Source organism: Gnatocerus cornutus, chromosome 7 (assembly GCF_029298725.1).
Source record: "Gnatocerus cornutus isolate USDA-ARS CGAHR chromosome 7, icGnaCorn1.1, whole genome shotgun sequence".
NCBI classification, from domain to species: Eukaryota; Metazoa; Arthropoda; class Insecta; order Coleoptera; family Tenebrionidae; genus Gnatocerus; species Gnatocerus cornutus.
In genome coordinates this window covers 14,138,953-14,153,992 of record NC_142239.1, presented here as the reverse complement: position 1 = coordinate 14,153,992, position 15,040 = coordinate 14,138,953, and the positions used below count along the sequence as shown (strand labels likewise).

Here is a 15,040-nt window from a genome sequence, read left to right as displayed (position 1 = left end):
CAGGATCTCCACGCCTGGCCAAGGGTACTCGTAGATCTTCAAATTCGCATATCCGTCTCCGAAGGATTTCACTTCGCAGACCCATCGTCCAATCTCGGGATTATAAACGGAAGTACATTCTTTACTCCCGAAACCCGCTTTTAGAAACGTTAGTTTGAGTCTCTGTTGTTCATCCGACTCAAAGTGGTAGGAACAGGAGAGATCCTCCTGCCCCCCTCGCCCATACAAGAAGGTAATCTTCGGCGAGAAAAACCTCCCGGAAGCGTCCTTGAACATCCGGTCACACGGATTCCGGGACATCTGCACCCCCTCTTGCGTGAAATCAACAAATTCGTAACGCAGCACGAAACTGACAGGATACAACACGCTGCCATATCTGATCGAATGTGCGATTGTTAAATCAGACCCTGAGGAAACATAACTCTCGCTTAGGCCGCACGGACGAGTCAAGCGCGAAGAGTTTTTCAACAGCGAATGATCGCATAATTTCGGTTTGTCGTCTTTGCAAAACTGACCGATCAGTGGTACTGTATTGACGGATTTGATATCTCCATCCCAAATTTGCAATTGCACGTCGCATTCGCCTGCGTTGAAATCAGTCAACCGCTCGTTGGTTACGTGGTACTTGATAAAACTGATCCAAATGATTTCTTTCGGGTGGCCGCGGAAGTGATAATGACAGGTTGTATTAGGCGGAAGTGAGTGAAGAGGGCTCTCAAGTAGGCCGGAAGTGTTGTCGAAAGTTGTGACGAGGAACTCGCATTTTTTACCGTGCTCGATGTAGCTGGGGGATTCTTTATTCACGTAGAAGACCTGGAAGGATAATCAAACATTTAACGGCGGCGAAATCAATATGTGGGGATAATTTTCAACACAACGAACTTTCATGATGTGCGAGAACTTGTCGGTTTTAATTTATTTAGGAACGGAGCTAGGAGTTTTAGTAAAGGAAAAGCTTTTTTTAGAAGTCTTGTAAAGCCGATCATTGTCCCCCAGTGGATCAATTTTTCATAAACTTTCCCTTTAATAAATAAAACGGGTGATATCGTCGTGAAAATTTTAAGCCAACACTAATATTTGGGATTTCATGCACATAATTCCAGTTAATCACCTCACGTGCGCCCTTCATCATCCAATATAATAACAGACATATCACCCCTGACGTCCCATTAATGTCACACGCTGTTTACATTTGTGCGCGTGCTTCCTACCTCAATCTCCAGCTCAAATCCGGGCAAATACGACAGCGGCAAAGGGTGAAAGGGATTTCCAAACGGAGAAGTGTGAAACTTGACTAGTAATTCCGGCCCACTGCTGATAATTTCCGGGACCGTTTCCCCGCTGCACAGGTGCGCCAATGTTGTGGCCGTGGGCCCCCATCCATCTAAAATTTCGATGTAGTCTTGCATCATATTGCACTGATCCCATATCCTAAAATCCTTCATTAAAAAATCGTCCAGATGGCGAAGACTAAATTACCGCAGCACCCTATCACTGTTGTCGAATTTGGGCAAGTGCTCCTTGTAGTGGAAATTCGCTTGTCTAACTGCGATAAGGGCATGTTTTCCGGCAGGAACGTTGCGTTCCCTGACTCGGTAATGACAACTGACGTTTCGAGGGTAAATCCCCGGATAATTAGGGGATTGGATGCGACAAGGGCGACGTGAGCAGCCTTCTAATAAACGGTCGCAATACGTCCCTGTGCTCAGTTTACCACGATAGGAACGCTGCGTTGCGTTTCCGTAGCGGATGCGTGCGTCGCTTAACTTCAGAAACTTGTACGACAGCTTGAATTCGAAGGAGTAACCGGAGCTTTGCTGGAAAAGAGCTTGAGTCAGGAGAATTATAAATAATTCAGTCACAACGTGAGTTATAACACAAATAACTCATGCTGCGCTTACAAACAACAATAAGGCATTTTTTTCGCGTATTGCATAATTTACGATCATTTACTTTATATTTTTATTATTATGTTGTATAATCTAAAACAAGGCTAAATTGGGATGTCGAGTCTTAGCACAGTTCGGCGGAAGAGAATTTTATTCGAAAAAATTGCTTATGAAAACGAAAACCAACAATGTGTGCACCTAATTTTATTTTGAAAAATTATGAAAATGTGTGTATCAATATTTGAATTCTCTTTATATTTGATTTTGATGGCTTAGCTGTTTAAAATTCTATAATCAACAACAGAATGTTTGCTGTGAGAAGCGTTTATGTCATACAACTCTAAAACCAAGGCAGCTAGGTAAAAAATTGCAATAACGTGGTTGTTAAAATGTCATAACTTGTTTTATAATAATTTTGGTAATTTTAGTGCTACGGCTATGAAATGTGGGAAAGTTACAACTTTTGAGCCGTCAATTAGCTCCACCAAATTTCAAAACTGTAGAGCAAAAGACCCAACTTTAGAAATTCTTAAGGCGGAGCAATAAATTTAGACAATCTCTATGTTTAAATTCGGAATTTATAATTAATAATTTAATAATTTAATAATTTATAATTTCAGTACATCGGCTACGAAACTTGGAAAAGTTACTATCAATGAGTTATGTATTAAGTTTAATAAATTACAAAAGTCTAGAACAGAAGACACAGCTTTAAAAAATTATTTTAAAAACGAAGCAAAAATTTCCGACATCCATCATTAACATTTGAAGAGTTATTTTTCAAAACTCAATAAATCCAATTTTGACTGACAGTGGGTTTGATGTGAATTTGAGATTATTTTGGGTAAATCTAACAATGTGTATATTTTATTCAATGAAAAACCTCTTGCTTAAACATTGTGTTACCTTTTTATGCCAAAATAGTTGAAGTAAATTGAAGAAAATTGAACAAATTATCGTTTTTTCTAAACGCATGTAAAAATTTATGAAATGGATTTATTGAGTTTTAAAATAACTCCTCATTTCGGTAATTTTATCGCTACGCCATGAACTTTGTGAAAACTACTACTTTTGTACCGTGTATTAATTCTACTTAATTACAAAATTGTAGAGCAAAAGTCACAATTTTTGGAAATTCTATTTTTATCCACTAATAAAATTCGTAATTTTAGTAATTTTTATGTTACAGCTATGAAAATTGGGGAATTTTCTACTTCTCACTTGTATATTAACTTTCTCAAACTAGACAATTCTTAAGAAAAAGGCGAGCATTCTAGAAATTTTAACTACACTTCCCAGCAAAATTAACGTAAAATCGGCTTATTAATTTTAAAAATGGTTTTAAAAAAAATTGTTGCAACTATTTTGGAAAAAATTTGATATGAAATTGTCAAAATACGTATTTAAAAAAAATAATAATTTTTAAAGTTTGCGTTAATTTTGCGGCGCAGTGTAGCTATAATATTTTGCCAACTATGTTATTGGAATTTTTTACCCAGTTGTATTGGTTTTAGAGTTGTATGGCATAAATAAATGCTTTTTTCAGCAAATATTTTGTTGTCGATTATAGAATTTTAACCAAATAAACCATCAACAATAAAAAAAAATAAAAAAATGCAATTATTGAAACATAAATTATCAAAATGTTAGTTAACCTGCGAGTATGATGATGATTTAAAATTTGTCTTCTTTTGAAAGAGATGAGCAATTTTTTTTTCGAATAAAATTCTCTTCCGGTGAACATTGTTAGGTAATCTTTTTTTTCCAAAAATGATTTACTTCGGTTATGTTCGCATATGTTTTTGCGCTTTGCTTTAAGGTTTAACATTTTTTAGTTAAATGCCGTCTTCCGGCAATGATTGTCTGATATTAGTGTCTGTCTCTCGTGGTTTCCTTTTGGTGAAGTGCGAGAAGTGTGTGAGTCGACTTCCTGTTCGCGTTTCCACAATCGGCCTGTTCTGTAAGGTAAGTGACAATGGCTCTCAATCAGTGGTGTGGTTACGTTAACTCACTGGGCTAAACTACATTTAGTTTTAGCATCCGAAAGAGAAACAAAAATTTCTGAAGATCTATAATAAATTAGTCTCAGTTTTAGTAGAGTTGGTCCTTTTTGTGAAGTTTCAAAATAATTTAAATGGCATCAGAGGCGCTGCTTCAAAGCCGATTAACCACAGCAAAGGAGCTGAGGCAGTAATTACCGAAAGTTGAAAGTGAGGGATAAGTGCCCAAACGGGTCACACCTGCAAGAAGATTGTAATAGCATGAAGTTGGTGCAAACAGTCTAGTTTGAGCATCACACAAAGACGTTTCTGTTTGGAACATCCTAATCCCTCTCCTGTCAACTAAAATTACTCAAAACTTTAATTAATTACATTCAGAGGGTTTAAAAAAATGATTTTTATTCTCCCCGTGATGCGGAAACCAATTTCTAATAAAGCCAATGATTTATTTGCTACTGAACTGGAGAGGAACGGATTTAACAAAATTTGCATATTTTCTCCTCAATTTTTTGTCCCCGTCAAATCGATTTAAAAATCTGCATTAATCCCCCTTTTAAATGTTTAATAAGCTTGAAGCAGGTGCCGCCGTTCCGGATCGATTTGATTCCGTGGGAACACCACGTCGCTCTTAATTATATTCCAAAGAAATGCGATTAGAATCAAGCTGTTGCTACTTACCTGTTGAGGAAATCGGTCGAGTTGCAGAGTGAGATTAACACTCGGCGTTTCGCTGTAATAAACTGTGTAACCCCAAGCACTTCCACACCATTTTCCACCTGAAGTTGGTCGGTTTCCTTCTTTGATTGATATGAACCCATCTGGGCATCCTTCAGTCGTGAAAGACTCGAAAGTTCCAACGGCGAACGACTCGAAAGTCAGCTAAATTCACATAAACCGCATTAGAGTAAGATAAATTTAGGTGTCCTAAGTAAGATTTGTGGCAGTTTTGCGACTTAAGAGCTCACATGGTAATTTACGGCGCCGTCTCGCAATTAGAGTTGGGCGAGTTTTATGAGGAAATTATTACCAGTTCATGTCTATTACGAGTGGATTTAATAATTCGTTGAATTCTCCCCTCGAAGTCAATAAAATGCCACTAACATCACCATTATGTTTATTACCTGAACGAGTTCGCCCAATATGCCTCCACCAGCTGTGAAATTGAGGTAACACAAAAAGGGCATCTGACTTTCGGTGGGTCTTTTCACTTCCAGTTCGTAGGTCCGCCCGATTTCGCCGAAGTAAGTCATGTTACAAGCTGAACAACAATAGAAGGGTTAATTACACGAATACAAAAGAACAGACTGTTAACGACTATTGTGACAGCTCTGGTTTTGATGGTGTTAACAAGATTAATCTTTTTGCGGAACGAGTTGGAACTTCTTTAAAATCTCGCAGCGATTGTTTGAGTTGTGGCTGATAGATAATGTAATCTCTCAAGCTCGAATGGAAAGTAACACAATCGAGATTGAGAGATTTTAGCCCCACTTTCCAATTGAAATAACCAACAAAAGGTAAATTTGAAATGTAGATCCGCACTGCGATTATTTGTGTTAAAAAATTTGCTCGGAATGGAACAATCACTCACATTTCCATGAAAACCCTTTATATTATGTATATTAAGCTTAATGCAGTTGGCAAAACTGGGAAATAACACTTCGCCACTCCGATCGATGAAATATAATAACACCAGCAGCTTTGAATCGTTTCTTTCCACATTATAGGTGACAGCAGGGAACAAAAATGCTTATTGTGGCGCTTTTGATGGAAAATCCTTCTTTTGCAAAAATGATTTTCGAATGTTGCTCCAGGGAGCTGAATCCATAGTCGTATATTCTATTAACTGTCTGCTGAGAAACGGTAAATCGTCGGAATTGATATCAAAGGCTGTATTTAAATGTAGAGCTATGGTTTCATCAGTTCAAAGTAGACATTGTTACTTCTACGTGGCAGCAAACTTTCTTCTTGCTTTTAAGACTAATTAAATTGTCTGTGTGGCGGAGATGAATATGCGCGGCATTGTAATGAATCTCGAGAAACGTATGTCATGCAGAATAAAAATCTATAATTACAAAAATGGTGGATGCGCCGGACAAATTTCCAGTTATTAGAATTTTTGTTCTTAAATTGTACACGAGTCAAAAGAAGTTCATTTAGCAGTCTCTTATTAATTATGTGTATTTGGATGAAGTTGTAAAACAGCTCGTCGACATCTCTTGTATTAAAAAGACAGATTCTTTCATCATCTTGTATTGTCTGCAAATATTCTCATTGCAATAAAGTTGGAGTTGACTGTCCAAATACTTACATTAACGAAAAGATTTAATATTGAAGTTGATATTGGATTGGACGCCGCTTCTCGCAATGTTTACCTTTGTTGTTAGTTTCCAGAGCATGTTAAATTGCAGGAAAATAATGTACAGGGTGTAATTTCGAGATAGTTAATTATGAATAATTTTACAAATAAAATTTCATTTCTGTGATTTAAAAGTTTTGTTAAGAAATGTTAGAAATTTCGCTATTTCCCCAATAATTCAATAATTTGTAGTTCTCAGTAGCCCCCATAACCTCTTAGCAGTGCTAGAGATCTCCAAGCAAGATAAATCTTGTACTTACAGTAGTGTCACAGTTGGCAGATATCAGTTAAAACGACATTTCAAAACTTGCATTGCAATATTTACATAAGAAATCATTTTAAATTTAGATAATTTTTTAGTTTTCTAACCTGCAGTATCCATTATTTGCAAGTTTTGGGTCCATTCGTGAAATACATGTCAAAAATGTGGTTCGTCCACAATCAAAAACGTTTTATCCTGGATTACGTAATCTTATCTACAAACCACGTTTCTGCAATAGAATCAAAATATAGTTCAGGACTAAATTTAATCCAAGATTTTATAGTCCGTTGTTTAATCAGCGTTTCTGCAATCGGCCCTTAATGATTAAAAATGTCATATGAAGGCTGGTTTTTTAAATTTCATCTACATGTAAAATCTATACCAGTCTATCCTCTTTAAATAATAAAAAAAATTCTATTTTGGTTCTCATTAAAACATTGTTTTTCAATTCCTCTCGATGTTTTAAGCCTGCCAATTACTTGTTAAAACTATCACCTTGATCTAATAATAAACGACGTATCTCTAAACGGATTTTTTAATTGTGCCTCCTCAACAAACAGAAGCGGATTAAGGTTGTTTGAGGCCCTGGGCGTATTCTCTACATTTACTCTTATGTTTACTTTTTTTTTCTATCGATTTTCTTTGAATTTTTAAAAGTATTCGGCAAATTGTTTGTAAATTTGCATTTTTTGTTTTCTAAATATGTAATTTGTAAATTGTTTATATTTTGTTTTTATAATTCGTTTTATTAGAGTATCTCAATTTCTTGGATAATTTCTTTTTCAAGTTTTACTTCTAGTTCTGTTTAAATGTTCAAGACTGCTGAAATTCTTATTGAATTTTCTTTGAATCTCATAGATTTATATTTAAATTTTCTTCACATTTTGCCTAGTTCTCTTTGGTGGATTTTTGCATTTTATACTCACGAATTCTTCTGTTTTCTTTGATTTTAAGATTTTACCCACGAAAAAATAGTTCTTGAATATATAAAATTTGTTTATTCACGTGTATCATACAAGTTTTTCCCAATTTCGTAGGATTTTATTTTTTTTATTTCTGTATTTGCGTTGTCAACAACGGTATGAATAAAGTGTAGTTGTAAACGTTTAATTCACCCTATTGATTCAAGTTTTGTTTTAATAAAGAGATTTATTACATACAAAATGAGCATTTTATCAGTAGGAATTGTAAAAAGTAATTTGATTCATGCTAAAGTGAGGAGTTTGCAGTAATCAAGCGATTTCTAATAATAAAATAGTCAATATCGTGTCAATAGAAATGAACTCCATGCACGTACATTATTAATTTCATTTCTATTTAGACAGAAGTTTTGCATGCACTAAAAGAATGAATTTATTTATAATCCTCTCTTAATTAGATGTGTTGTAATTACATGGAACACTAAAATTAGGTACGAAACGATATAGAGCATTCAAACGGAATTTTCAGGCTCATTATAACAATGCAATCCGAAACCGTAATTATTAATTTAACCGAAATAGTAATCTTCGATATACGAGCAGAAATTCCACCCTAATGAATTATTTGTGGTAATCATTTCAATTGGAAAATTCCATTCAATTCAGTTCGATCAATAAAAAGCATTAACTACCTTTTTTTACAAAAATCAGTTTCATTATTTCATTATTAATCAACTGTGATAAAGCCAATTTGTGCACTTGACCCTTGTAATAATTACAGTTCGAAACTTGGACAGTCATTACGTGCCCTAATTTATGTCCTATCGTAACAAGCCTCCGGTGTACCGAAATTACAACTGGAGCTACAACAGGCAGCGGCTGCGAGTGACCAGAAGTGGGCGTAAAATCGAGACTTATTGATATTATTTATTTTATAAAAGAAACTTTGCGTTCATTTCCTCGGTGGAGGTTTTAAACTTTCGATATTTTATTACGAATGATTGATTACACTGAAATGCAAACCATAATTACTGACTTTTTCTTTGAATTGCGGCGACCGCACTAGACAAACTGACTCATTTCTAGAATTATTCCACAGTGCAAACTAAAAAATCCTCTCATTAATCAAAAGGTTTTAATTAGGCACTTGACTGCTTCACTGCGCTTAGTGAACACCTAGTGATTTTATTTCCGTTCGGAAGTAAAATCAGATCAAATAATGAATTCCTTTGATCCGATTAAAATGAATGTTGTTACTGAGGTTGATGTGACATATAATCGGATTATGAACTTACGAAACCAATAAGTACGAATCAAAATACGAATTTATATTCCGAAGACGCTCTGGCAAAAACTGAAATCGGCTTTCCAAGTTTGCTTCTAAAAATACGATTTGAGGTAAACAAATAAAATGTCATTAGGACAGAAAGTTGTGAAGTTATTACAAATATTAAAAATTCAAGGATCGTGTTAAGGGAGTTAAAGTCAATAGGGGTGCATAATTTATTTTAGTTTGACTTCTGTATTGAATTTTAAATATTTCAAATATTACAGCTATTAGTAAACATGAAATTTCACCACATGGGCCTGTCATGTTTTCAAACTTCAAACTGAACAAAACCTGAATAAATTTTCGTTTTTTTGCAATGTCAGCGCGTGGAATTCGCTGACGAGTTTGTAATTTTACAATTACCACCCAGTTTTCTATTTATACAAAAATTTCAGTCTGTGAGAAGAATAGAAATGCTTCAAACAAATCAAAATAGCTCTTATCAAAACGAATCTAATTTAGTTCTCTCAACAAAATCTGCTTGAAATAAGACGAAACATCAAAGTGACAAAAACTTTATTGAATCATCGCAAGTTAGCAAACTGGGAATTACTTTTGAAGAAGCGAAGTTTGTGATTTTATTTTTGCTTTCAAGGTAAAAAAAGTCCAATTTCCATGTTTTACGATTTATAAGACAGTTCGTGTTAATTTTATAAACGGGCGGAAGATTTTAATAGTGTTCATCTTCAGATAAAGTCTGTTTGATGTATTTAATAGGGTCCCAGGTGTTGCTTATCTCCGTTTAATTGCCAACATATCATTAAATCTTTGCCAGTAATTACGGGAATTAAAAGTTTTTTTTTATTTTCATTTAATGAGGCTGAATTTCAGGGATTTAATACAATTCTCTGGCAGCTTGAAAGCGTTAGTGCTTCACATTTCAGTCAAATTAGTAAATTTTAGAACGAGAAAGATAAATAGAACTTATTTATCTATTATTCTCTTCAGATATTTGGTCGATTCGGTTTAAATTCACTTTAGATTCTGTCAGATTTCTTTTGGATTCTGTTGAAGTTCTGCCTAATCTTAATACATATTTTCTATATTTTCAGTGGACTTTTTAAATTCTAGTAAATTAGTGACTGATTTTTAAATGTTTTTTATGTGAATGAATTATTTAAGATTTTAGAATTTATATTTTAATTCTTTTAAATTATTTAGATTTCTCCTAGATTCAATAAATTAATTTTTCATTGTTTTAGATTTTCTAAATTCTCTTTAATATTTTTCTCGGATACTTTAGACTGATAAAAAAATTTGTAGATTTTTATGCTGCAAAATTAGTATTTTCTTTGGATCCTATAAATTTTCTTTAAATTTTGTCTGGATTTTACTCAAATTCTTCTCGATTTTCATTGGATTTTCACGGTTTTTTATAATTTTTTGTTAAATTTTTCTTAAGTTTAGATTCTTTAGTTTGTTTTGTAGATTAACTTTAGATGCTCTGGATTTGGCTCTTAATTTTTTTCAGATTTTCCTCAAATTCTGTTTAATTTTCTAGATTTTCTATTTTCTCCAAGATTATGCATATCTACATTCGCTTCTTTTGATCCTTTTTAGAGTCTGTTTAGTTGTATCGAGAGAATTCATTTTAGGCTTTTTTATTTTCTTAATTTTTCGTAGATTCTGGTTAGAGCCTTTAGATTTTTTTTGAATTGGCTTTCAAATTCTTTTTGGATTCTCTTAAAATTTTAGATTCTCTTTAGATTTCTCTTAGATTTTTATGACTTCTTAAAAAAATGTGAGGGTACAAAATACCAAAAAAAATATTTCGAACATTTAACATTTTCCCCATTTTTGGGGACGTTGGCCATCTTTTTTAACAATACGAATTTAGAACATTTTAGAACACGAAATTAAAATTTTTGAAAGTTTATTTTTCAGACTGCACGAAATTGTTCAGGATTTTTTGTTAAATCCCACAACTTTGTCAATTTTAAGAAGGGAAGAATGAATTTTTGAAGGGTGCGAGATTTTCATCTTAATAATCCAAAATTACAGCATTTCAGAGCAAAAAACAGAAATTCTAGAATTTAATTATATTACTATTGAAGGATGACCAAAAAATTTACATTCTTTTCTACTGCCCAGTTTCTTCTTAATAAAAATACATAAATAAAATTGAAAGAGAAAATATTTTCTTTACGCTTATTGGCAGTACCCGATTACAAAAATTATAGAAATACGTGAAAGAAAAATAGAAACTTATGTTTTCAATAGAATTACTCAAATTTTTACCATCTCTTAACTCGGAGAATTTTAACGAAACAATAATGAAATTTGCAGGTGTTAATATAGTGAAAATTATTTTTAATGATACGCATTTAAAACATTTTAAAACAAAAAAATAGAAATTTGTAAAAATTGATTTTACAAAATTTACAAATTTTTTTATGACTTTTTGTAAAATTCCACAACTTTGTCAGTTTTAACGAGATAAGACCAAATTTTAAGGGGTTAATGTAAGAGACCAAAATTACAACATTTTATAGCAAAAAACAGAAATTTTTGAATTTAATTACTATTGCAGAATGACTAAAATATTTACATGTGCCTAGTTTCTTTAAATTTAACACTAAAATACATAAATAAAATTGGAAGAAGAAATTATTTTCATTACGCCAGATTCGAAGACTTACAGAAACAAGAAACAAAATTTTAAAAAATTTAAAAATGAACTAAATGTTTATATACTGGGTATACTTTTTAGAGGTGCGAATTTAAAGCATTGAACAAGTAAGAAAAGTGTTTAAAATTTAACCTTTAAAACGAACAAAAATTTTTCATAGCTTATGTACTCCTCATTTATTTTGAATACCGGAGTTCAAGGTCATAATTTGTGACAGTCGTGGAGCTGTGCGACAAATTTAAGAGGATTTATGTATTGAAAAGAATCACGAACAGGTTTTTGGGTGTTCCAGTACTCGTTTATATTCAATTCAATGGATAAATCTTCTCAAATTTGACGTAGAGCTCCACAAGTTTCACAAATTATGACCTTGAAATGCGGTATTCAAAATAAATGAGGAGTAATTTTGATGGTATAACAATACAATTAGTACCATAGCTTAATTATTTCTTGCAAAAAAGGGTCTTCTTTGTTCACGTTCGGATACGTTTTTTGCATTCTAATTTGAGTTTTTACATAATTACTAATAAATTCTTTAGTTCATTGCTGTCTTTCGCTGGGAATTGTTGTCTGTTATTCGTGACGGATTATCGCGGTTTCCCTGTTACGAAAATGGGTCTCTACAACTTTTTGATTCTAGAAGAACTCGACGGTACCTTGAGCGGTTTTTCAAGGTAAGCGGCTCCCAATCAGAGCTTTTTTCCGAATCTTGAATTGTTTTCGCGCAAAATTAAATATAGAAATTTTCATTACAAACATATACATATTTAATACAAATTGGGTTTTAAGAGCCGTAATGAAACTTGTCAAGGTTTGAAAAGGGTCGTGTTTTACCCCAGCCATTACATTATTTGGTAATTTTGCCATTCATGCAAGGTTTGAATAAAAAATAACAGAAAACAAGCATGTTTCTATTAAACAGTCGTGTTTTTCCAAAGCTGTCACAAGTTTTTTTTCGCGGGAAACCACAAAATCTACTTACGCGTGCAGTCCGGCATCTCGTCGGTGCCGTCGCTGCAATCCTGCAGTCCATTGCACTGCTTGTTGCTGGCAATGCACTGTCCATCGTTGCACTTGAACTCTTCACGTTTGCACTGTTGAGAACCGGCAACCGCCACCAATGCCGTAACCACGACGGTCCAAAGCCTGTAAAATTCCGATGATTTATCGTCTTAGACATGCACAAGAATACTCACATTATAGGCCGTAGCGATGTTTACGCATCATCGAAACGACTAGAGGATGTTTAGAGGCGTCGACAACATCGTCGAAGCGTCGATAAAACAATAAAATACGGCAATAAACCGATTAAGTCTGTAAACATTGAGGTGCCGGGCAGAGCTTGCGATTCGTGGCGCGCATCGCTACGCGCAATTCGGAAGCTCGATCGAAGCGAGGACCAAGCTTTTATCAAAGTTTCAATGCCCTAGGGGATGGTAAACGGTCGGCGCGATTACGGAGGATCTTGATGGCGAGGGTGGACGCGATGGGATACTGACTATAATGGCTTGTCCACGCTTCAATCATTTTCAAACTGGGGGAGTTATGAGAGAAGCGAAACCGAAGACCCACCTCATCCTCAACAACCATTTTCTCTTCTCTTAGGAGTTATCGGCAAATTCTTGCACGTCCAACCTCATAATACACCAGAGAACGAGGAAACATAAATTACAAGTTTTACATAAAAATAAAGATAACGGAAAATCACGCAACTACATGCAAAATTTTCCTGTTAAATCACAAGTACGTGCGGCCTTCTGGAGAAAAAGTCACTGAAATAGCTTGCACAGGTCGAGTTCACTTTTGCGCGGTCCTTAATTACGGGTCCTTACAGGTACAGAAACTCATTCCTTTTTCTGACGCTGGAAACCAAATTTTCCGGGTCCGAGAATATATTTTTAGACACCTTTTAGTCGGATAATAGACACTTTTTTCTCTCAACAATAATCCAAAAAGCCGACGTGAATTAGGAAGACATGAAATTGAGACGGATCGGTAAAGTTGATGTAGAGTTGTCTGACACGACCGATGTTTTTATGGAGGACATTCGGACTAAGCAGGGTCTGGACTTGCCCAGAATTATTTATTTGTGCTCGGTGATGTTCACCTTTTTGGGTTTAACAAGGGAAATTTTAAAGGTCATGGTCATGAAGGGGTTGCAGGATTAGGGAAGCTACAGGGACTAATTAATTTTGTAGTAAATTATTATAAACTACCTGCTGAGTGTGTTTTTGTTGGATTTACATAAATTATTGTTTGGGAGACAGGGAATATTTAATTTGAGCAGGTTCTGGGAATGTTTTATGGATGAAACCAGCTCACTTTCATTAGGATAATCAAAGGGTGTAGTCCAGCTGTGATGAAGTTTTATTTTTGTTGATACTTACGTGGTTTAAACGTAGAGAAAATTTTTATTTTCCCGGCGCATCCACCATTTTTTAAAGTGCAAATTGACTAACATTAACTTTTGGCGCTGTAAAAAGTGGAAAGTTAAGTTAGAATCGCCTCTCTGAGACTTGTTCTGTGAGTTACTTTTGAGTTTTACGTTTTAGAGTTCCCAAATTTCGAGGTTTTTAATTTTTAAAATCACATTTGATAATTTTTTCCGACGATCATTTTTGGAGAGTGCAAATTGACTGAAGTCAATCTTTTGGCTGTGTAATAATTGAGAAATTTTGTTGTAATTGCCTATCTGAGACTTGTTCTTCGAGTTTTTCGTTTCCCAGATTTTGAGATTTTTCATTCTTAAAATGTTTGAAAAACTACGGAAACTTCTAATTTAGAGAACTAGCATTGGTAGCTCGTTAATAATAACTAAAAAACAAAAATTGAACAGTTTGAATACGTTAAATTTCCCCCTCTTGCACTTTTTTACGGATATTTGGCTCGTGGATGTAAATTTAAAAGTTCCCCCGGCGCATCCACCATTTTTGGAATGAAATGTTAATCAAAACAGTAAAAAATTTGAAACCTGACACTGTCTGTGACCTCAATTTCGAGGAACTAAAATAAAAACACATTTTTCGTAATTAACATGAAACGTAAAATTGTTTTCCTATTTTAACTTGATGATAACATAAATGATTGATTAAAGCCCAAGCATGAGCAACTTTAATCACCTCATTAGAGGAAATAAAACATGAAATTCACTCATGAAAAATTACCCACGGCTCTAATTTTAATCCAACAAATCTGCTCATAAAGTTGCAATCAATATCAAGCCTTATTAAGTTAAATCTCCTCGGGCTATATTCATGATCAAAGATAAGACTCGCTGGTGTCGACAAGCGTTTGGATTACACGAGCTCGTATAAATTGGGTTAGTTTAGTTTACATTTCTACTCTCTGAATGATGGTTTAACTTTAACAACAAAGAATGAGGAATTAGAGTGTTCCGTGCTATTAGAGTTCTGTAATTTAAACGAATTTGGTTAATATCTATAGAGGTGAACTCGATAAACACCCCTTTGTCCTAACGATGGAATAACATTTGCGAGACTATGTAAATTGACCTAAATTTAGTGTAATTACTGGCCATAATACGTATCGATTTTAGTGTCACTTTACTATTATTCCAAATTACTAAGCAAAGTTCCACTAATGCGCATAAATCAACTTTTACACGAAGCTGTCGCAGACATTGAAACGCGATTC

General features: G+C 34.2%; 1 protein-coding gene across 1 annotated transcript in view; it reads right to left on the bottom strand.

The window, feature by feature from the left end:
- LOC148171328 (uncharacterized) overlaps positions 1 to 12,762 on the bottom strand; it is a 13,888-nt gene extending 1,126 nt beyond the window's left edge. The window contains exons 1-7 of the mRNA XM_088040880.1: positions 12,583 to 12,762; positions 12,369 to 12,532; positions 5,011 to 5,147; positions 4,568 to 4,768; positions 1,480 to 1,817; positions 1,212 to 1,431; positions 1 to 813 (exon numbers count right to left, since the gene is read on the bottom strand). The exon at positions 1 to 813 is cut by the window's left edge and continues 677 nt beyond it. Coding sequence (XP_087897006.1) covers positions 1 to 813; positions 1,212 to 1,431; positions 1,480 to 1,817; positions 4,568 to 4,768; positions 5,011 to 5,147; positions 12,369 to 12,532; positions 12,583 to 12,584 — 1,875 coding nt within the window. The 5' untranslated portion in view covers positions 12,585 to 12,762. The remainder of the gene's footprint in view (positions 814 to 1,211; positions 1,432 to 1,479; positions 1,818 to 4,567; positions 4,769 to 5,010; positions 5,148 to 12,368; positions 12,533 to 12,582) is intronic.
- Positions 12,763 to 15,040: the final 2,278 nt, after the last annotated feature.